Consider the following 23,668-nt stretch of genomic DNA (forward strand, 5'->3'; position numbering starts at 1 on the left):
TGGAAGTCGAGGAGCGACGCCTGTTCAATCGATGAGAGCGCCGACGAGAGGAAGTGGCCGACGACGGACCCAGCCTTACAGACTCTCATCATGAACGGTCTCGCCCAATTGCTACAGAGGGCTGGGGTGACGAATGGAACGCCTGTGCCGTCGCCAAGACCTCAAGCTACGGGACACGTGCCACGTATCGTGCCGACGCCGACCCGTCCAGTGACGCCTTCGATGATGGGGTACCAAGGGCCTATGACCCCGAGAATGAGGACGCAAACGCCGGTTTCGACACCAAGCCGAATGTCGATGGCTGCTATTCCTTCGTATGGAGGTGTGTCAATTCCAATGGCTGGTTCCACGTGGAACGGTGGAGGTGGTGGAACGCCTCAAAGGAGTGCATTATACCCTCCCTTCCAACCGCCAATGACGTCGACACCTGGGTGGGCTACTGCTGGAACGATACCCACGTGGTCTGCAGCGTCTGCACGGCAGACACCTGCCAGTCCCAGAAGCGGAACGTACGGATTGCCGCTCCAGAGAACGTCGAACGTCTCCTATGAATGTTGCGACGTTCCAGGGACGAGCAGGAACTCTAGGACAAGAAGGGAGCGTGGGCGCTCAGGGAGGGTACGCACCTAACGCAGTACCTCCGCAGGGGCAAGTGACGAGTCCGTACTACGACCAAGGAGTCCGCAATGGCACGCACGGGTCAGGAAGAGGCGCTCAGCTGGACTTTCCGATTGTTGGTATCCCGACATAATTGCGGAACGCTGTAAAAGTTATCGTCCCGTTCTACTTAGAGACGGCCACGTACGAAAGGGCGGCAGCGTTCTGGCGTTCCTTCGAGAAGTGTACGCTCGGTATGGACGACCAAATGCGGTTGCCAGCCTTCGAGCAGTGTCTGAAGGGCAAATTGGGCTGGGAATGGTGGTACAATGCGAGGATCAACGATTTTGAAAGTCTGCGCGTGAGATTTCACAACCACTTCATCTTTGAGATGCCAGCTCAGTTGCGGAGCCGACACAAGGCCGCTAATAGGAACAACGGCGAATCTGCGGAAGAGCGGGGCGACAGGATCATCACGATGTGCGAGTACCTAAACTATCACGAACCTCGTATGCAATTTTTCCTCGATGGGTTAAGGAACAAGCAGATGCGGGTCGTTTTGAACGCGAACCTAGCTGCGTCGATCCAGGAAGCGTGCGCTTTATTGCTGTACAAGAATCTGCACCTCCCTGTGGAAGTAGAGAACGAGTTTGCGAATAGTGAAGCGACGCCGAGGAGTGTGAACGCGGTGACGTCCACGCAGTCGCAGATGCTCCAGTAGCTTCAACAAATGAACCAGTTGATGCTGTGCAGCAGCAGGATCCTGGCACGTCACAGGGGTTCGCTGGCGCCGTGGCTCCCACGAACGTTCCAAGTACTGGCGTTCCAACTCCGATTGGGGGCGTGACCGGTGCACCGCTCGGACCTCTTCGCATTCGATTAGGGCCTGACACGCGTACCACGGAAGGAAATGTTGTTTGCGAACGCTGTGGACGTGTTGGATGCGGTCGTGAGACGTGTCCGCGGGGACAAGGCCGTTGCAATCGGTGCAACGAGCTTGGGCACTACTCGATGGAGTGCAACAGGCCTAGACCCCAAGGGAATTACCGGAACGGAGTGCGACGCCAAACTAAGTGTCTGCTATGTGGTAAGGCGGGTCACCTAGTGGCGAGATGCCCGAGCCTCGATACTTTGCGAGGAATGATGCAGAGCGTGGCCGCCGTGAACGTGACTGCACCCGCTGGTACGTCCCAACAATGAAGGGGGCAGGAATAAGGGGAAGGAAGTGTCGCTCCTTCCTCTTGCCTGGTTGGCGACACAAAGAGAGATGAGGGCTCACCGCGACAGGACTTGCCGGGTGGACATCAGAAGTCTCTCGGGGGAGGTGTGATAAATGATGAAGGCGCTCGTGACGTTCCTGCCACGAGCGGAGAGAGCAGTCCGACGGAACGGACTGGGCTAGAGCGAGACGAGAAGATTGAGGGCTCTACGGAGAGGCCCGCACGAGACAGAGTGGTCGCTGAGGTAACAAAGGAGCGTTCCTCTGCGACGCTGAGCTGGGAAAACGAAAAGAGGGCACGTTCTGAGATGGTACAGGACGTCAGTAAGGGAGCAACGGAGCGCCCCGAGACTGGGTCAGACGCCAAGAACGAGTGTCAAGAGGTAGAGGGCTCTATTGAGAGGCCCGTACGAGAGAGAGTGGTCGCTGAGGAAACAACGATACGTTCCTCGGCGAAGCTAATCTGGGAAAACGGAACAACGGAACGCTTCAAGTTGGTAGAAGACGTCAGCAAGAAAGCAACGGAGCGCCCCGATCCTACGTTGGACGCCGACGAGAAGTGTCAAGAGAGTGAGGAGGTGGCGACGCTGTCCATCCGCTCAAAGCAGTACGAAAGAGCACTCGAAACGATCACGGAGGACGCATCTGGTGCCAGGTCAAGTCAGTTCTCGGCAGTCATTGGACAAGTGAGCACAGGTCAAGAAAGGACAGAAGCTCAGAAGGCCGAGGAGGACGAAGAACGTACTAAGGGGAAGGATTCGACGCAGCACTACGAACGCCTGTTTACCGACGAGGAGCTGGACATGCTCGAGCACGGTGGCAGCCAGGTAGTGAGGAATGAACCCGAAGAGTACGAGAAGGAACTGGAAGAACGATTTTTCCCGATGAACGAAGAAGAGGTGCTGCTACGTGCCAAGCGGAACGCGGATGAACAAGGGAAGCCGACACTCGCAGAAATGAGTGCCGAGCTTGGGATACCGGAAGCTGTGTTGGGACGTACCCGGGAGGTCTCATCGGGAGACTCGGAACGCCAGAGTATTGGCTGGACTGGTACGCTCACACGCTAGAAACGTCGACGGAAGCGAAGCGTGCCAATCGGGACTTCAAGGATGTTGGAGGAACGAAAGAGAAGTCGACGACGGTCGTTGGTTCCGCTACGACGGACGCGGACGAGCGTCAGAGTTGTACGGAGATGTCGGAGGACGCGCTGGAGAACGAGTTCGTACAGAACGTTTGTGTTGGACTCGAAGAGGACGACGTGCCAATCATAGAGCTCCCTGCGGAGGAGGCGGGAACGTTACCATTTCGATGGCGTTCCATAATTCGTAGCCGAGTGTACGAGCTCCTCAAACAAGGGCAGAACGCTACGAAGGATCATCAATTTGACGTTCCTGAGAGCGAGGGGAACGGTGACACTGAAGACGACATCACTCCTTTGCGTGACAAAGAGAACAGAGTTTTATTGGACGAGGACTAGTTCCGAGAGTACCTCGTAGAAGTGGGTGGAGCGCTGAATGAGACGTTCCAAAATCGAGCGTTGGCCTGGGCACGAGACTATTTCGGGACTGAAGCTTCCGTTATTCGCGACAGGTTGTGCGACAGACGGGACAAGACGTCGAAAATAGTGGCTGCGACCGTTCAGACAAGATCCAGGAAGAGGGTGACTTTCAGTGCGACTATCGAAGACGGAGATCCCAAAATAGGAGTAGAGGAGCCCGAGGTCTATTTCTAAACGTGGGAAGAGCTCCCAAGCCGCGAAGAAGCCCTGGGCCTCGCGAAGTGGGCAGCGGTGATGCCTTTGACGATGGTGGAGGTGTCGTGCCTGATTGCAAGCGAGTCATTTGCAGCGTTAATGGTGTACAAGCACTGTCGGACGGCTTTATCGATTGCTGCCCGTCCGAAATGTTGGCTGATACAGGTGCGGTCGCCAGTATTGTCGACAAACGCGTGCTGAGGCGTCTCGGTCGAGCCTCCGAACCTCTAAGACCTTATACTGGGAGCTTGGATAGTGTCTCGGGGCACCAGATTCGCGTTAGTGGGGTTATCGACTTGCCCGTCGCGCTTGGAACGCTGGAGAAAACGCTTCCTTTCGTCGTGACTGATCACTTGTTTGTAGACGCAATTCTCGGAACGGACTCGCTAAGGGCGTTCCGCGCGGTGTTCGACCTCGAGGAGCAATTGATGACACTGAAGGAGACGGGAGACGTGATGCCGTTGGGTGCGACAAGAGTAGAAGAAACCTAAGTGGCTACGATATCGTCGACGGTGCGTTTGGAACCCGGACGTCAGGCCTTAGTGAGATCGAGCGTTCGCGGGACGATGAAGGACCATTTAGTTGTGTTGGTCGAGGGCGTTCCCGGAACGGACGAGTCTTTGAGAGTCGCGAGGCCGTTGTGTACCGTGACGGATGAAGCGGTGTTGGTCGAAAAGTGCAATGCTTCCGCGGAAGAGATAGAGATCAAGTCTGGCGCGTACGTCGCTGCTGTAACTATCGTTCCCAAGTCGGCGTTCGCAACTAGAGTTTCTGAGTCGGATGAAACGGCGAGGAACATAAGTGCAGTGCTGAGCACGACGAAAGAGAACGTGACGGACGAAGTTGGAACGATCGAGGCTGAGATGAGTGCCGGCATGGACGACAGCGAGAAGGATGACTTCGAAGTGGACTTTGAAGACTCATCACTTGGAGCTGAATAAAGGAGCCTCTTCGCGAAGATGTTGAAGGACCTGAGAGACTTATTCGTCGGAGCTTAAAAGAAGCCAGGATCGGCCGGAACTGCTACGATTCAGTATTGACACCGGAGATCACGCGCCTATTAAGCAGCCTCCGTGCAGAGTGTCGAAAGCCGAAGGGGATGTCAAGGAAGCAGAAATACAAGAGTACCTGGATCTCGGACTCATCAGACCGTCTACAAGCCCGTGGGCTAGTCCAGTGTTGATGATACGGAAGCCTGATGGTGGTGTAAGATTCTGCATCGATTATCGGGAACTAAACGCAGTGACCGTGAAGGACAGTTATCCAATGCCTCTGATCGACGACATCCTGGACGTTCTGAGGAACGCGAAGCTTTTCTCCCCGATGGACATCGCTTCAGGATATTGGAACGTTCCAATGGATCTCGACAGCGTGGAAAAGACGGCTTTCACGAGCAAATTCGGCCTCTACGAGTGGTTGGCTATGCCGTTTGGCTTGTGTAACGCCGTGCCTGCATTTGAGCGTCTGATGGAGAACGTTCTCGTCGATCTCAAGTGGAGGACGTGACTCGTCTACTTAGACGACTGCGTTGTCTTCAGCGACGACTTCCCGACTCATTTGATTCGGGTACGCCAGGTTCTGGAACGTTTCCGAGCGGCAGGATTCAAGTTGAAGATGAAGAAGTACCATTAAGGACGTGACCAAGTGGCGTTCCTAGGGCATACTGTGACTCCGACTGGAATTCTACCGAACCCTGAGAAGGCAAAAGCGGTGATAAACATCGAGAGGCCGCATGACTTCCACACGGTTATAGCCTTTCTGGGTCTGACAAGCTACTTTCGACGCTACATATCGGGGTTCGCTGCGATCTCTGCGCCGCTGGAACGCTTTAAGCAGAAGGACGTCGATTTTCGATGGAGCAATGACTGTGAGAGCGCGTTCCGACAACTACAACGAGCGTTAGTGAAACCACCGATACTGGTGTATCCAGACTTACACAGACCATCAAGCTCTCACGTGGATCTTCGGCGAGACAACAAGAACGTCAAACGCCAAGTTGGCACGATGGGCCATGGAGCTATCGCAGCTACGGATTAAGAAATACCACAAGCCTGGAACGTCGATGGGACACGCTGATGGTTTGTCGAGACTGTATCACAGATCGGATGCTGGTATTGTTAGCGCCATCCGGATGGAGGACCTTCTCAACGACAGTGAGGAAGAGACTCCTGACTTGCAAGTGCCGATTTCAACGAGGTGCAGACTCAATCTGGAATGCAAGCCTTAAACGGGACGCTTGGCAGGAACGCCACCGACGTTCCAATCCCAGCCGGGGAGCCTGTCGAGACTACGGATCCTAACGGAGAGACTGAGAGAAGTAACCAACAGACAGAGGCTGCGTCCGTAGCTATCGAGCCTCTCACGCAAGCGGAGCAGGAAGAAGACTCGCAATGGAGGGCTCTACAGGCAAACTCATCACCGATTGACGTGTTTAAGTTGGACTATGACAAGCTCGTGGCTGAACAAGAACGTGTGCCCTGGATGCGAGCACTGAAGGCGTTCCTGAAAGATGAGGCCTTGGCTCTGGACCCTCAACTGAGCGTGAGTGTGCTGAAGATGTCTCCGCACTACTTAATTCGAAACGGGGTTCTGGCACGTCTCGTACATCTAGGAGCACGTGCCGGTCCAGCCAGAACTGTGTGCGTTCCAACTGTCCCGTTACCGTTCATTGAGACAGTCCTGCACTATTGTCACGCCGACATCTTCTCTGCACATTTGGGGAGGACGAAGACGACTGACAAGGTGACGCCACGCGTATTGGCATGGGGGGAGGAAGGACGTGATCGAGTACGTGCGTGAATGCTCTATCTGCTGTGGTGGAAAGGGACATAGACCCTGGAGGGCTGGACTGCTGCAACGGATGCCAGTTCTGGACTTGTCGGGCCCGTTCTCGCTACTCGTAGGCGACGCAATTGGCCCATTGGTCGTCACTCCTCGTGGAAACAAGTATATCCTAGTGTTTGTGGACTATTTCACAAGATGGGTCGAGGCATTTGCGGTCGCTTCGCTGGACACGATCTCTTTTGTGAGCACTTTGGTAGAGGGCGTTATCTGTCGACATGGAGTACCGGATCGTCTACTAAGTGACCGTGGGTCTAACTTATTGTATCAATCGTTGGGGATTAAGAAGTTGTTCGGAGTGGCGTACCACCCGCAGACACAAGGTCTGGTGGAACGTTTCAACGGAACGTTGATGGGTATGCTACGTATGTTTGTGAACGAGACGCAGACGGATTGGGACGTGTACCTGCCAAGGGTCCTATTTGCGTATCGAACGGCATACCACGAAGGCGTCGGCGACCTTCCGTTCTTTCGTCTGTACGGACGAGATCCTGTGCTACCTATCGACTTAACGTTCCTGAGCACGGGAAGGGACTGGAAAAGTAACGAAGTTGCGACGTACCGCCGGAAATTGTATCGCTCGTTGCGTGACTCTCGTCGTCTTGTCGAACGACAACTACTCAAGGCTCAGGATCGACACGAGCAGAGGTTGGACAACCAAGTGAAGGTGCCATATGCAGAAGGAGACGCAATCTGGGTGTACCAGTACTTTAGAGCCCGGGTGGGGGAACGCAGAGCGAACAAGCTGGCTTTCTCCTGGCACGGTCCCTACCGTGTTGTTGGCCAAGTCGGGGAGAACGCCTACAGGATCGCGATTCCGACGCACCCGAACAAGGTCGTCACGGTGAACGTTAACCGTCTGAAGCGCTTTCAAGGACACTGGAGCCGACCCTACGCAGACGAGAAGCCTGATAGAGTCGAAGACGAAGAGGATGAGGACGGTACGGGTTCATTGGACGTCGAGGACTTGCCGTCGACGAGCTTTGTGGAACGTCTGTCTATTGGTGAAGAAGAAACTGCGTTCTCGGGAGTGTCATTACCGATAGTGGACGTGATCGCGAAGAGAGTCGAAAAGCGTGAGTTGCAGTATCTCGTACTCACCGCCACGTATGAGACGTTCTGGTTGTCTTTGAGCGGCGTTAGCACCGGAGTTTGGAACGATGATACGTGCCTTTGAGGACGCAGATCGGAAGAAGAGAGGTCTGTCGGAGTTGCGTCGGAACGTCAGATTGGTCGAAGCCAATGCTGATGTCGACGATGCGGAGGTGTTATTCTAGCTGCAAACGGAAGCCGGTTAGAATGCGTGCAGTTGTAGGACTGCACGGGAGTGTTTGGGGCTCGCTGAGTCTCAGAACACTGAGTGACGTGTACATATTTTCTATTTTGGAACGACCACGGGTTGCTCTTTGGGTTTTACGGAGTTGGGTATTTTGGGAACGTCACGAGCATACGAAGACAAAGTGTGTCGGGGTAGAACGTGAAGAAGTTTGTGAGGCCTCAGTTTGGAACGTGAGGAAGTTTATGGAGTGGTTGTCTGGAACGTGAGGAAGTTCGGGATGCATCAGCTTGGAGCGTGAGGGAGTTAGTGACGGGTTAGTCTGGAACGAGAAGAAACATTACAAGGAAGAATTTGTTGGTGATGGGAACGAGGAACCGACGGAAAAAGGACAAAACAAGACGGCTGGGAAGCGACGGAACGCTACGATTATGCATGAAAAGGAATGGGGGCTACGAACGACTACAACACGAGAACGCGCGGGTCTCGAAAGTACTTGGCGGCCTCCTTCTGGTCGTCCCCTCCGTCGTCCTTGTCGCTTTCCTCGTCGCCTTCTTCGTGCTCGAGAATTCATCCTCTTCTTGCTCGTCTTCGTCGTCGTCGGCCTCTGACTTCTCGTCGTCATTATCAGAAGCATTTTCATCTTCGGCAACGGCTTCCTTCTCTTCGTCCTCACCTTCATCTTCGAACGCGGAACAATCATCTCGGCGACGTTCCGTACTGATCGATGGACGGACAGTTGGAACTTCGTACGTTCCCGCGGTGATCCGAGCCATGATGTCATCTTGAGCCATCTTGACGGCGTGGTTGTTTACGAGCGTCTGCCACGGTTCCTCGGTCTTCTCACCAGCTCAAGTTACGTTTGGTTTCGTACTTGACATGGTGTCGCGACGAACCCGAGCCAGGGCAGCGATGGAGAGTCGACTCTTCTCATCTGCAGCCGGATTTAGCGCGTCCGTAGACTCAAACAAAGAACGCATGCTGGGATACCCGTAGGTGTCGATAGTCGACGGGTCCAGCGCGTTCTCGAGCGTGGTGTCATAGCGTTCCTTGTCCTTCTGCTTCAGGGTCGCTAGGTCCTCAGCAATGGGTCCGTTGTAGGAGCGACCATCGCGTGTGGCTCTGCCGGGCTGGCCCCCGAGCAATACATCTCAGGGCGCTTCTTCAATATCTCGAGGAAGGCATAAAGATCCCACGTCTCAATGCAGAGGCTGGTGAAGGCTCAGCGGGCTTGAACGGCGCGCATTTTCAGCTTACGACGCTGAGGCATGGCCGTTTCTGTGGCAAGGGAAGCGTGTAAGGCCCACTCCCAGAAAGAACGGCGATGGGTCATCCAGGAACGCCAGTGCGCGCGGTACACTTGACTGAACTTGATATGATCGTACCACATGGGACGTCCTGTCCAAGGGTACGCGAGGCACCAGGGCTTCTTACCAAGGGCCTCTGCCTTCGCCAGGATGGTAGCAATTGCCCGACGAATGGGGGCTGGAGCAGCGCGGCTCACGTCGAGAAGATGGTTAGTTGGACGGAGCGTGCGGTTTCTTGGGTTTACTGACAGTGCGAGCCTTTTTCGCGGGCGCCTTGGGAGTAAAGTCATCACTGCTGGACTTAGGCTTGCCTCGCGCTGGCGACTTAGTCGACTTGGGTGACTTCTTGGAAGGCGACTTCGACTGCTTGCTGGACGACGTTGTCGACGCCGAAGCGGAGCCCGAAGAGGGAGCGGAGTCTGGCGGCGCTGAAAGGGCCACGATGGTTCCCTGGGGCGAAGCGCCGGCCCGACCATTTAGGATGTCCTCGGCGAGCTGGTCCAAGAATTGAAGACCTGACGACATGCTGTTAGCGCCCAGGCGCGCGCAGCTCAGTCTTAAACTGCTGCTGGAAGGGTCGCGCAGTGTCCCCCGGGGTGCTTGCTCCTCATGGTCGAGGGCAGTGCTGAAGAACGCCCGGAAGCGCCTCAGCTCGGCAGCGGAAAGTCGCGTGGACATGGCGGGAGCGGAATGCGAAATGAGCGAAACTCGAAAACTGAAAGTTTTTACTTGATGGCTGCCAAGGGGCACGCGAGAAGGTTAGACAGTTGGGACGTGGCGCTGACTGAGGGACGCTATGATGCTTGGTGACTTGGTCGGACAAGGTGTCGGTTGAAGAACCATCTTAACGGCTAGCGGTCGGGAGGAGCTGCGGTTGTGACGATGTCACTCGACGATTGAAGACGATTTTGGAAGTGTATGCGAAATGGGCGGAGCTGGCGGACTGGGTGATGAAGTTCGAAGTGGCAGACGAGATGAGGGTTATCGGCAGCGCGATTATGGGGTCGTGATCTGGATTGCAACGACGCCTCTTCGGAACGTGTCGTGGGCGTTCCTCGACGGGACGATCGAGAACGTGCGTGTCATCTACTTCTTCTGGTACACTAGCTGTGATCGCTACTTGGTGGCGGCCCGAAATGCCCATGCCGCTGCTGTGCCACCTCCGGAGTACGCGTGCGCACTAGTGAAGCTGCTGTTTTTGGTCCCCATCGCGGCGCTACAGGACTATGAATCCCGGTTTGGGATTACAGGTCGTATGTGTCTTAAGTGGTGTGAAGCGTTCCACCATTCGTGCTGCCTGTAGGCTCCAGATGTGAGTCAATTGCTATGGACAACGTCCTGTCGGTACACGCGAGCTACAAGTGAAGCTGTAGTAGCTGTTGTGGACAGAGTTGGAGACTTTATCGTTGGAAGCTACTTGCTGACGTTTCTACCAGTGTCTATCCTAATCTACTTGCCCCGCCTGGTGTACGAGAGCGTCGAAGGAATACTGTGCGGTTGGATGGGAGTGACGCTGGTTGTGTTGGTCATGGACGTCTACCTGGAGTTTGAAATTGGCTGTTGCTACTGGAATTTGGCGGTGTTAGTGGTCGGTTGCTACAGTTACGTGATGCGATATTATGAAGGGCTCAGGCCGAGCGCCGTGAGCCAGAATGACAAGGCGGTGAGACGCAAGTGGGAAGGACTGACTGGTCGCATAGGGCGTCGGGAGAAAAGAGAGCGTGCTAGTGTGGAGCGAGGTACGCAAGCCGAAGGAACGTCGTCTGGAGCAAGGATCGAGAGTCAAAAGGCGAGTGGAACGTCACGTGGGAACGTTCCAGATTTGGCAGCGGAGGACACCGTGCGACAGGCTCCGGGCGATGTGGCTCGACGAGGACACCGAGCGTCAGTCGGGGAGAGCTGTCACGGTGTACAGTTAGACGGTGGATTAACGATGCTGGCTGACTGCCTGCAGAAGGTCTACTCGCTTCAGACTCTCCGAACCACGTCCAAGCAAGCGGGACCTGCGGCCAAGACAGTGACGTTCCAAGTGTGAGGTCGTAAAGCAGCTGGCCGCAGCGGGAATTGGAACTGGACCGCCACACACGAGGGATCTGCTGAAAGGTAAGGAGCTCTAAAACCTCTTATCGAGGTGAAATGAGGAAGTCAGTCGTGGATTTCCTTCTAACAAACAGCACAAGAATATATCCACTTTCACATTACTATCCCAGTAGTGTCGCTAATACTACTACCTCCTACATCGGCCCAAGATACTCACGACCCCGATTAGAGGAAGACCGCGACAAATGCCGTTCAGTGCAAAAACAATAGCAGTTCGGGCCGCAATATACTTAAAAGAGCTGTTTGGTAGTTGAAAATTGCGTTCAGGCACATATCGAGCGCACATGCGACGTTAACATTGACTTGGCTTGATTCCAAGTTGCCTCAGTCCGATAACTCATAGAGTTCCCACATATAAAAAGGCGCCCCCGCGCGTGTCGTGCCCACATGTCGAACACTCATTTAGCAAACGGTGATCACGTGCCATCCGAGGATTCATCACTATCCATACTCTTTATCAATTCCCTGCGCGAGTGCTCGCTTGACGCGGAAGATTTCAAAATAAGTTTGTGAAGCCATCGTGCATAGCTTCAGCACATACAGAAATCTGATTGGATAGTCTAAAATAAAGCCGGTACGTTGATTGGCTAGCCAATAATAAAACGCATGTCGCTGATTGGACCTTCAATATCATATTCAATTAAACCGCCAAATGATGGATACTGTACCCACTGACCTTAACTTCAAAACGTGGAGTTATAACCGTATTTGAGAATACTGGGGATTGCAAAGCCAGCCCCCCCCCATTATAAAAACGTGAACTGGGTACTGGAGCTCGTTGGTGGGTCCGCCTACGAATATGATGCAACCCTGCTTTATCCTAAACACCGCACATGTGCGGCTACCATTCTAGATTTCTATCTTCTATGACTTCCATACAGCTAAATATTCCTAGAAGTCCCATTTTATGTAAGGGAAGGGAATAATTAATGAGCCCATTGTACGCTCTTAAGTATACTGGTTCTGGGGGCTGCACCCCAGACCCCCGCGGTAGAAAACATGGACTGGACGAACGCTCGGGAGCTGTCGCATTCCCCATTCCTTAGTGGCATTTTTACTTTAGGGTAAAGGAAATTTTTAAACCTATTGCACCACTGCAATTTATCAACATTGTCAGTTTTCCGGTAATGACTACCGGGCCAAGGTGATAAGGGGGGGGGTCCCTGTGGCTCCCAAATTTCCGGTGGAAAGAAAAAAAATCGGCTTTTCCGAATAAAAGTATACGTTTATTTTTTACACCAAATCGTGATTCTGTTCGGTGTTGATTAATGGCCTCTACCTTGCATCCTTGGTGACGACGGCGCTGGTACAGCGTTGAGGGCAGCGGTCAAGAAAGGGTGGTACGACTTCTCGAAGATACTCGCGAGCGACTGAAGTGAAGAAGGTATGATACTGCGATGGAAACAGCGACGACGTGTGGTAACACGGTAGGCTAGGTCTGAGCTTTGAGATATGCTGGTGAGCAAATGCAGTGAGGAGACTTCCATTCCAGCAGTACTGTACAGGTGATAGCTCAGTACGGCTAGTTCTCGATAGGGAGGACGCACAACGCAGAGTCAGACACTCGATGCCGACGCATCGTGAGCGCCTTGGATAGAGCGGGCAGAAATGGTCAAGTAACAACAACAATACGACTGCTCAAACCTGCACACAAGCACGGCATTTCCCCGTCAACACAGCATTCCCCGGCGTCCAGATGACGTTGATTAGCCAGCTGTACAGCATTGATGTATGCCAAAGACTTCGTCTGAACAGGTAAAACCCATCGACGAACATTTGCCAAGGAGGCGTCGGAACTGGTTCAAAAGCTGCAGGAGCTCGAGGGATTAGCATGTCGGCGGTGGCCACAATGTATATAGTTTGTTAACGATAAAGGGAAAGAAATCCACGAGAGCTGGCGTACCCACCGCCGAAGCTAAAAGGTCTTCAAAGCAGCCATAAAATCGTCTGACGCCCTCAAAGTCTAGCCATTGCAGCCGTCTAATCATCATCCGCATACAAAGACGACTTGGACAGCAGCACTGGCATCTGGAATGGCTGGCCAGCAGCAATTTTACCGTCGATCTCCATTGCCGTCACTCGGAAGTTCAGCCACCTGGACAAACGACAAGTAAGATCAACGCTAACAAAACACCTCAAACACCAAGTGACTCACTCTTTCACAGCCAGTACCGAGTACGGCAACAGGTTCTCGGAAACTTCATCGGACGTCGAGTGCTTCCCAGCCAGCGACTCCAACTGGTCCGACACTTCCGCAAGATCCAATTGAGACATCGTCTCGTTGTCCTTTCGCTGGGCCGTCTCCGCCGTCGCATTCTGAGCCAGCACTTCTATCCACTCGCGCTGTTCCTCGAACGTCGGAGCGCAGAGAACAAATTTCTGGTAGCCGCTGTCCACGGAAAAACAGTTGAAGAGCACCACGCGTGTTCCTTGAGAGTGATCCAGCTGATTCGACATCTCCGAGACCACACTGCCAATGACGTTGATTTCGCGCTTGATAGGGCCGTGTTCCGAGTCGGCGTATCCTAGCTTGTTGTTCTGCAGCGAGAAGTACTTGTTCTTCCAAGTGTTCTTGTAGATAAAGCCCTGTTTCAGCAGCATCCCCTTCTTCTTCCACGTTGCCTTCATCGTCTGCTTGCGTAAAAGATTCCCGCTCTCGCTCTGATGGTCAATGTACTTCTTCGCAGCGATGTAAATCGACTCCAGCAGTCGGTTGAACTTCATCTGGATGTTGGAGTCCATCTTAGGTTGTAGCGTCGGGTGTTTGATGTAATCTTCCGAGATACTGCGCGTCTTGGTCTGGAAACTGTCCCCACTCTTGTAGTCCGAAGTCGGGGTGCTATTCCCACTACCAAAACCGCGATTATTGGGGGAGATCGTCAACGATAAACTCGAGCCTGCGTTCCGCGGGGACGGTGACGGTGACGTCCGAGGAGATGAGCGCGGGGAGGGAGAACTTAGTCGTTTATGTACCGAGTCCATAATGTTGCTCGCGCTGTAGGATCGCGAGCGTCGAGCGCTGTCACTAGGCTCCTCGGTTCCAAGCGACGAGTTAAAGTCTGCCGCCACAGCATCGATCTGGCGGCGGCTGTGTGGCGGCGTATTCACGAAAGACGCTCCCTTCTGAGTCCACCCGTGAGGCTTCATGGCTCGGAACGCAATCAAAGTCTGGAAGAAGCTACGTACTTCACGATGCCAGTGCAGGAACAGGCGGATGAAAGACCGTAGTAGCTCGAAGCGTAGTTTGTCTGCATGTCGCTCTGGGAAACAATCCCAGCAGTTGTATAGGAACTCCAGTGTTGTCAAGACGACCTGAGTGTGCTCCGAGTCCAGTAGAATACGCAGCGCAGCACACAGGAAACGAAAGTCGAATGAAGGCGGAAGCAGCGACACTTCATCCCCCGCTGGAATCGAGTACTGATCGTCTTGGTGGAAGTTCCAGCGATCGTTGTTCTCTAGATGTGACAGTCGGTACGAGCTCAAACGAACGCGCCAACTTCGAATCATGTACATCCACACGCCGAGCAGTTCCACAGCGCCGATGACTGCAGTTACATCGTGCACACTGGTGCTGCTCAGTAGGAACTTAGTCATGGGGTTGATCAAGCTCGGGTTGGACAACATCGTACACGACAGTTTGTACAGTGTGGGTGGTAGCCAGCCAGACTTCTGCGTCTTTAACTCCAAGAAGAACACCATCAGCACTTGAGTGTAACCAGGCAAATGTATCCATCCGATCTTCTGGTTGAGTACAGCCAACGTATCCAACACGTACCACAGCCATTGGTCCACCAGCAAAATATTCAGTGTGTTCGCTTCTCCGTTAAGGCGACGGAAACGCGATTTCCAGGCCTCAGAAGTCACTTCGTACTTGTCTTCGGCTTCTTCTTCCTGATTCCGCAACGACTTTTCTCCGTACTCATCAAAAATGGCCTTGTGGAACCGCCGCCAGTCCAGATGGGCTTCTAATCCATCCATAGCGAACAAATCGGCGTCAGCATTCATTCTAAACTCAGCAGCAAGCTCAGGCACCGGTTCATTGTACGACTCGGACCACAACTGATACAGCTCCACACCGAAACTTGGTAACCGAAAGCACAGCACCGACAACATTCTCGCCACAAAGAACATGAGGTTGTTGTTCATGACACCACGGACAGAGACTGTCTGTAGCACGCAGAACTTGGTTTCAACGAGCATCGCACGGAGCTTCAAGCCAAACTCCAGATCTTTCTTCGACACTTTGTGCGTATGCTTGGCCCCCAACACGGCAGTTGCCACCGTCGAGTCGAAACCCAGCAGCGGCAAATCACTCAGCTCCGCTCGCTTTACTAAATAAAACAGCAATTCGTAGAAAACATTTCGCAGCGTGTAATGCCGGACGCGAATGTTCTCCAGCAGGAACTGCCACAATCTCAACAGGATGTTTTTCGTTTCTTCCAGAGCTTCTGCTGACACGTACACCCACGATAGCATCGAGGCCTTGTGCGATATCTGCAGCATTTTCAAAATCTTTGTCGCCTTCCGCACTTTGCCTTCTTTGTCATCCTTCTGTCGATTCGCCATTAGCTCCACCAGATCCTGCATCTTCTCCAACACACGCTGAGCTTCGACCGGGATCACCACCTTGGATTTGCGCAGATTCTTCTTTGAGCCTGCCGCGACTGCTCCTACAATCACCGAGCTGGACGACGAGATACCGTTCTCACTATTTACACCACATCGCAGCTGTCGGACGTCCGGGATTCGCTTGAATAGAATTGTACCGTAAATCACGCCAACCTGGTGCCCCTTTAATGTGAGACTCTGTTCAAACTTGCTCGTGACAAACTGCTCAGAGAACCCGAGACCATTCATACCGCTGTTCGGATCAGCGTCATATTTCTTTTTCATTCGCTCTTGCAGGGCATCTTCAAAAATCTTTTCCAAAGACAACCACGTTTGACCGAACAGAATTGTGTTCTTGATCTCCTCGTCGAATTGCACGTCAATATTCGGGGTTGCCTTTAAAGTATCAGTTTATCATTGTTAGTCCAAGACGTTCAAAGCAGTTATCAACGGCCAAGTGTCCTAACAAAACGCACCAATGTTTCATTCTTGTACTTGTCCAGCAAGCTCAAGAACCCTCCGTCCGGGTCTGTGGACATTTGACCTCGACCAACCAGCAGTTGACGCACCTACAATCACAACATGATGACGCACCGGTAAGAATCAATACAAAAACAACACGAAATATCGTCGTCTAATGAGTATCCCGCTCACCTCCAACGTCAGCGTGGCCGACATAAGTTCATCGAAAGTGCTGTAGCGTGTAATAGGAGGTAGATAGTCCGATGAAGTCGCCCATTCCACGCCCATGGGGTCTTGAGCCACGAGAGCGTCGCCAGCAGCTTCGTCCTCTGCTCCAGCTTCGCTCTTGGGCTGACTGTTCGGTCTCGACACTCGAGACGACAGCACCGCCAGCCTTGCTAACGACTGGAAACTCACTTCATGGATATCTCCAATCTCTCTTTTGATCGCGTGCTTCAGCTTGTTGCCCATGTAAAACTTCTCGTTCGTCCCAATCGTGCACTTGTAGCTCACTCCAAACTTCTTGAGCGGCAGCGACGCGTCTTCCTGGAAATCGTGTCCTTCCGGTCGGTCCAGCTCGTTCGCAATCGCAGGCATCATGACGCCTACGTCGCTCACAGAGATGTTCCATTCGCTGCATTGCTCCATGTAGCAGTTAAACACCACGCGTCCATTGTCGCATCCAATCAAATGGTGGTCGTGATGCACAGGTCCAGTCGCCACACTCCACAGGTCCACCTGCGTTTGTCCGATCAAGTGTTTGGCGTGGAATTTCCGGTTCGAGAACACTTTAATCGACAAAAGTCGCTTCGTTAGCGCGTTCAGCGGCGCTTTGTACTCAAAGGCGATCAGCACTCCTTTGTAGTTCGGATTCAAGTCCGCCTTGATCACTGGAGTGGCGTACGGTGTCTTTTCCTCGGGGTCGTCCCAGTAAAACTCGACAAAAGGGTCACTCTTGCCGCTAAACCTTCGTCCCTGGAGATTGCGGCACTGAATGCCGGAGATACGCACGCGGAACAAACATTCTGCGTCGCTCTTGTTGTCCAGAGGGTCGAAGAGTCTCTGTAGGAACTTGGGGCTGCGTCGAGAGGCGTCCGGACTGCCTGAATACACTTCTCCGAACTGGCGCGTGGCCTGTGAGAGTTGGTTGAGTTCCTCCAGACTGCGGATGGACAGCTGGTTCATTTCGTCCACTGTTATGTGTCGCGGTGAGCCGCTAAAGCTCGAGCGCTGGCTGGAGCGGGCGCTCGAGTGCGCGCTCATGAAAGTGCAGGAGTGATGGTCCTTGACTCTTGGCTTGAATAACGGTAATAAGAAGCGCAATTCACGCAAAAAAATAGCAGTAGCGTGACACAACAAAACGACGTTAGAGATTGCGCGTGGATACACAGAGCAGCAGGGGCTAGAGGGCACATTTACCTGTCGTAGCGCGTCGTCGTCCCTCTCCGCACGCTTAACTGCCGACTGACTGCTCAGCGCAGGATTTTTCCCCTCCTAATATATCGCATGAAGTATGTTGAATAATAGGTTTATGATGTGGACAGCACGAATTGATCAGTTTTGTTGAAGTTGCAGTGAAACCTAATCATGACTAAGGGCCGTTCTTAGCCGATTTCTTGCAAGTGGATGAGAGTTAAGGTGGATGGTACTTTTTGTGCTTGATTCGGCTAAGAACAAACTTAAAACTAGTGGACGGCCTTAGTGGCTAAGGTTGAAGGAGGGGTGGTTGACATCTAATATTAGCTTATTGCTGCGATGTATCACTTTGAGTTGTGGTCGTTGGCGTCCGGGCCCTTTTTAACGATACGTAGCCGCCGAAGGTAACACTCTGTGCGAAGTTGTTTAGCTCCAAATGACATCAGACACGATTCGGCTTCCTCTAGATTCACGGTACTGTTGTACATGACATCACCAATAGTCGATGTAGTCGCGGGAATGCCGCCGTCAGATGTATTGGTTCTTGGAGGTGCCGTAGGTGAAGGCAAACGAGGAGACATAACGGAGGAGGAGGACATGGCGATAGATTGACAGGGGACGGTTCGTTGCTGATGTGGACTGAGTACTTCAGGAGACTTGATGGAATGAGCTGTATAAACTCCAGCCAAAGGTGTCGTTCTATCCCGTCAGGTATGTCTCTTCTCCCGTCCACCTTCCGTCCACGGCCACCAACCCTAATTTCACACAGTGGACGTGGATCAAACGGACCATACGGCGTCCACTGCCATATGGATCCAAGTGAAATGATTGGGCCATGGAAGCATAATCCACCATTATTTTTTGGCTAAGAACGGCCCTAAGTAATCACGTGCAGTGACAGGAGCATCATTCTACAGCTAACAGTATATTACTTGCAGACTTTGGCTTGAATATTGAGGCTGATAGGCGTGTCGTGTACAACGAGGATGCTGGAGTCGGCAAACAGTCCGAAGTCGTCGTACCGTGTGAACTCACAGAAGCCAGCTTGAGTGAGATAGGCGAGCAAGATAGCCTCATCGAACCCCACTTTGTGGAGGTCGTACTGGTCGATCTGTCCGCCGTATATAACCGTCATGATCCATACGCGATCTTGATGTGGGATACTCTCGTTGGTGAAGAGCGTGGCGAGTGCAAAGAGGTTTGGTACAGACACGAGCAGTTGCCCTCCAGGACGCAGGACTCGATGCCATTCACGCAGTGTATGCTCGAGCTCGCGTCCGAATCCGTGTGTACAGTGCTCTAGAACGTGTGACGAGTAGAGGACGTCCACTGAGTTGTCTGGGAAAGCGTACAGATTGGAAATGTACATGACGAAGTCCACGATATCTCCGTCGTTGGCATCCACGATCCACCAGTCCGGATCCTTGACGTGGCCTCCAATGTGAAGTTGAATCGGCTGTTGAGTGTCCAGTGCATTTTGAACACGAACGACATACTCGTCTTCAGCATTACTGTCCTCTTTTGCTGACAGAACCGGGAAGTCACGCGGCCACACAGCTGAGGCCTCCGTCGACTGGAAGATGTGCATTTCTCGTGTTGGACCTCGAAGTCTCGACTTTTTCAATTGCCAGGCAGCTTTGATCGACTCCTCGAACTTAGTCGCGTATTTGGCGGTGTCGAAAAGCGGATAGTGCAACCGATTGTCTTCCACTTTCTTCCGAAGCTTTTCGAGCACGTGCTTGTGAGTAGCAAGGTAGACTGCAACTTCGACGTATTCCTTGATCGAGTGTACCGTCATGTCGTGTAAATCCAGTGCATTCAACGCAGAACTCGTGGCTCGGTTGCTCATTTGATCTCCTTCCAGAGTGATCACGGGCACACCAGCACACAGAGCGTCTAGGACGGTCGTGTGTCCATTCTTCATCGATGTATCGAGAACGAGGTCTGCGATGCGCTTTCGATAAGTGTGATCAATCCACGGATCTAGCGGCGAGAAAATGAGTCTCTTGCCGTTAATACCGTGAGCTTCTGCTTCGTTACGGAGGTTTGTGATCGCTCCTTCGTGGCCAAAATATTCCTGAAACCACATCACGCTGCTTGGAACACGAGCCAGAATCTCCATCCAAGCACTGAAGACGGACGGATCCATTTTCTATACCCACACAACGTTAGATAAAGACACGTACGCCACAGCACATACTCGCAGTCGTACCTGCCAGTTGCTGAACGTGGCAAAGACGAATGTGTAGTCGTCTAGATCAAAGAAAGTGGAGAGTCTCGGTCGCTTGCCTTGTATTGTATGTCCAAGCATTTGCAGGTGATCATTGACAATGTAGTGCGTCGGTAGCAGAAGTAGCTTCTCGGAGAAGCTCCCTCCACTCGTCTCTGCAGGAGTAGCCACCCCGTCACTCACGATATAGTCGATGGACGGATATCCGGTCGTCTTTGGGTAGCCGAGATACGCCACTTGGACAGGAGCTGGGCGGTGAGTGAAAATACTAATGCCGGAGAGAAGTGTGTGTCCATTCAAGTCCACTAGCACGTGAATGCCATACGATTGGATAAGTTTGGCTGCGTCCAGAGTGTTTTTACCATTCAGCGATATCATAAAGTCAACAGTACGGGAGATGTTTCGACTCCACCAGGACGACGCATCTGATAGTGAAAAGCAGTAGACTTTTGTCTGGTGATCCGGACTCGAGAGCAGCGCCAGTAAACCGCGTAGCAGCGATGAGACAGGATGTACACCGAAATCCGACGATACGAAGCCAATTCGCAATTCTGGAGCTTGTAGGTTTAGATTCGTACGCTCATCGCAGCAAAGTATCTCGGCCCTTGCCTCTAACTCGTCATAAGCTCGCCGACGGAGCTCCAGTCGCGTCCGTGGCGGCAGCTCTACCACTTCAAACGCATTGGCATCAAGCGATTGGCCCAATCGCAGTCCTTCCTCCAGCATTTCCTTTACCTGACCTAGCGAGTCCTCTCTATCTTCCCAATCTGCCATCCAGTTCCTTGCTTTGACCAGTGCGTACAAGCTCTTCACCGACCCTTTCTGCTTCACTCCAACTTCCAACGCAGCCACTGCTTCCGGTAGTCTCTTCTGAAAAAGGTAGCAGTTTCCTAAATGTACCCAACTTTGAGAGTCATTTTCGTTCACTTTGACTGCTAATTCAAACGTCTTGGTCGCCTCCTCCAGATCCCCAAGAGAGTACTGTGCCACCCCGAGGTACTGGAACACACTCGGAAAGCTCAGATCCTGCAGCACTGTCATACACGAACACAGCCATTACTATCTATTCTCTATAACACCAACCTGTCCACTACCTTTTGTGTTATTCTGCTGCACGACTTGTTCAGCCACCTCCTTTAGCTGGACCATATCTCCCTTCGCATACAAACTGTTAAGCACTTGGTTCACCTGCAGCGCGGTGGACGAGCGCAGGTCCAAACCCAAGCTTTGCACCCTGCGTAGCAGCACCACGCCGCCCAGCCACACCACAGCCAGCACGATCTCTCTCCACCGCATCTGTATCTTTGCTGGATGCTTGTCAAAAGAATGGCAACCTTCCAAGATCTCTTTTCTGTACCATCTACGGTGACTGCAGTTACCAATTTACGCTACAGCCTCCTACATATGTACACATGGTGTAGAAAATAGGATGGGTTACACAGTTGGATCCAAAATGAGAACAACGCGAAAAAGAAAACCCACTCGCGCACTTGCAGTCTGAAGCTCACACGTGGACGGACACTAGGCCCGCGATGCCTCATATCGCTGTGGCCTCACCAGGTAGGCAGTTTACGCATTAGCAATAGCATACGCCGTTGTTTCAGCTGCTGGCTGTTTGTCAAGACCTCCACAACCGTTGGGTTCAACTAAGACTTACACTCCTCATTAACTAACTCATTTTCTTATTTCTACAACAAATTTTTTTTATTAAAAAGAGATTAGAGCGATCGTAACCGATCTCGATAAATCTACACCACGTTGTGCGTCGCCTACGAGTTCTTTGGACGAGGAAGTTGAAGTCGAGTTGCTGGACTCCGTCTTTAAGATCGACTGTGCCTTAGCGGAGAGTGGCAACAACATGGAGGCAGAGAGCGAGGTAGAGCAGCTGCGACGCGCCAACGAGCAGCTACGTAGTGAGGTAGCAGATCTTACGAGTGCGTTGCTGGCACGAGATCTAGAGCTCGTGCGGCTAAGAGACCGCTGCCAGTTTCTCACCACTGCAGTGGAGCAGCAGGACGAGGTGATTGCGAAGATTTACGCCAGTACAGCAGCTGCAACTGCGAATAAAGAGTCCATGGTGACGGCGTTGCCGTCACCTTCGACAGTGGGGAGCATCTTGGGGAGTGGTCTGGTAACAGGAAAGCTCAAGTATAACTCGAAACAGACTGAAAAGAGAACGCTGCTGAGCTCAATGAAGAGCTACCCCGGCGCTGTGGGCTTGGCAGACCCGTTGGACGAACCCCAGTTCGATTCGAAGCAGCAAATGTCGCTGGAAGTTGAGAAACTCGGCAAAGACGCTGTGAAAATTGATCTGGATCAGCTGCCGTACACGCCACGAGGTCCTGTCAGTTCGCATAATCACAGTGCGACTGCCAGTGTTTATAGTTCGAGCAGCACTGCGACCGCGTCGTCGTCCTCGTCCCTTTTTGGAGATACTGGAGAGCCAGTGTCGAAGCCCCCGCGATCGTGGAGCTCTCCTATTGTCAAACGGCGGCCGTCGCTCGAGCGGCAAGACAGTAGCCCCACAGAGGAGGTGTTCGCGAGGTCAGCAGGCTTTCTGCGCAAATCCAACCGCACCATGTCTGGCCGTTTGAGCGTGAGCGACCTAGGACTCCTCCACAACGATGACGATATCGACAGTAACCAGACGGAAGAAGCAGCATCGTTGACTGCTCCCACGCAGGTGAAGGATGAGGGGAACTCTCTTGGTCTGGGGGACAATGGGGCATCCGGACTATCGACAAAAAGCCGCAACCTTTTTGCTGGAGTTGATGAAGCCCTGAAAGCTAAGAAAAAAGCGAGTTCGGACCCAACCGATGGAGAGGAGGACAGCTTAACATACGGCGAGTTCCTACAGCGCATCAGTCTGCCCGCTTCTCGAGACGTCCTGGACAAGATCCGCATGTTTGTAGGCTCCATCCTTGGACCTCGTGGCGACGGACGACCCCCACGCTCGACGGACTACGTGGGGTACGACTTTTATGGAAAGCACGAGCTCAGACGTCGATGTATCCGGTTCTTCGAGAGCATGGAGGATCTTCTTTTAAACACCCGGCCTGGCGCCATGCCTCCGAGGGGAGACTGGCCAAGGCACGAGATGGGATTGAGAAGTACGTTATGGACAAAGTATCCGACATTGCATTTAGTCAGCTCAAGGAGTGCCAGCAGTGGGTGAAAGAAGATGAAGCTCTGCTGCGACGTATGCAGCTGTTGTCGGTACGCTGAGCTGGTTTATTGCGCTTGTGAAGCACAAACCTAACGTGTTTGTGTAGTTTATTACGCCGGAGATGTTAGATATCAAGCCGTGTATGCGCAATGAGGTCGTCTGGTCGATGGCGGAGGACGAATTGCGACGAATCAACTCGTTCCGATCGCCAGGAGACAAAATCAATTGCATAGTTCGATGCTGTAGCGTGATTTTTAGTGTGCTCAATTTGTCGCGAGGAGACTCCGGCAGTCGTCCAGGAGCCGATGACTTTCTGCCAGTTTTTATCTACATCGTGCTGCACTCGCAGATTCCTCGACTGCATTCCAACTGCGAGTACATTGCAGCGTACCGGAACCAGGCCGACTTGATGTCAAAGTGAGGATCCACACATGCGCGCGAAAACTGGTTTATCAGGTGCTCATCAGCTGTTTCTTCTTTTTTTTTCTGTATCTGATAGGGCTGGATACTGCTTCGTGAACTTGCGTAGTGCTGTTGAGTTCATCATGGCGATGGACGGGTCTATGTTGTCGATCTCGGACGACGAGTTCAAAAGGTACGGAAGTTGTGTGTGTGAACTACTGGGATCTCTAAGTGGATGTATTGCTTTAAAGGCTCTACAGGGAACGAGAAAAGTCGCTGCTGAAGGCTTGA

General features: G+C 52.7%; 3 protein-coding genes across 3 annotated transcripts; 1 reads left to right on the forward strand and 2 right to left on the reverse strand.

Moving 5' to 3' along the window:
• Positions 1-12,946: 12,946 nt before the first annotated feature.
• On the reverse strand, positions 12,947-17,426 carry PITG_10343 (uncharacterized protein; the record flags this gene model as incomplete). The annotated part of the gene is made up of 4 exons (XM_002902110.1): positions 12,947-13,188; positions 13,249-16,097; positions 16,178-16,270; positions 16,356-17,426. The coding sequence occupies 4 exons, from the start codon at positions 17,424-17,426 to the stop codon at positions 13,074-13,076; spliced, it is 4,128 nt and encodes a 1,375-aa protein (XP_002902156.1).
• Positions 17,427-18,507: 1,081 nt separating this feature from the next.
• Positions 18,508-20,958, reverse strand: PITG_10344 (UDP-N-acetylglucosamine-peptide N-acetylglucosaminyltransferase; the record flags this gene model as incomplete). Its single annotated transcript, XM_002902111.1, has 4 exons — positions 18,508-19,731; positions 19,792-20,448; positions 20,545-20,843; positions 20,904-20,958. The coding sequence occupies 4 exons, from the start codon at positions 20,956-20,958 to the stop codon at positions 18,508-18,510; spliced, it is 2,235 nt and encodes a 744-aa protein (XP_002902157.1).
• Positions 20,959-21,301: 343 nt separating this feature from the next.
• On the forward strand, positions 21,302-23,668 carry PITG_10345 (uncharacterized protein; the record flags this gene model as incomplete). The annotated part of the gene is made up of 6 exons (XM_002902112.1): positions 21,302-21,369; positions 21,525-22,779; positions 22,956-23,025; positions 23,082-23,392; positions 23,475-23,570; positions 23,638-23,668. 5 exons carry the CDS (start codon positions 21,668-21,670, stop codon positions 23,666-23,668), a joined length of 1,620 nt encoding a protein of 539 aa, XP_002902158.1.

Source organism: Phytophthora infestans, genomic scaffold, assembly GCF_000142945.1.
Source record: "Phytophthora infestans T30-4 supercont1.18 genomic scaffold, whole genome shotgun sequence".
Taxonomy (NCBI): Eukaryota; Oomycota; class Peronosporomycetes; order Peronosporales; family Peronosporaceae; genus Phytophthora; species Phytophthora infestans.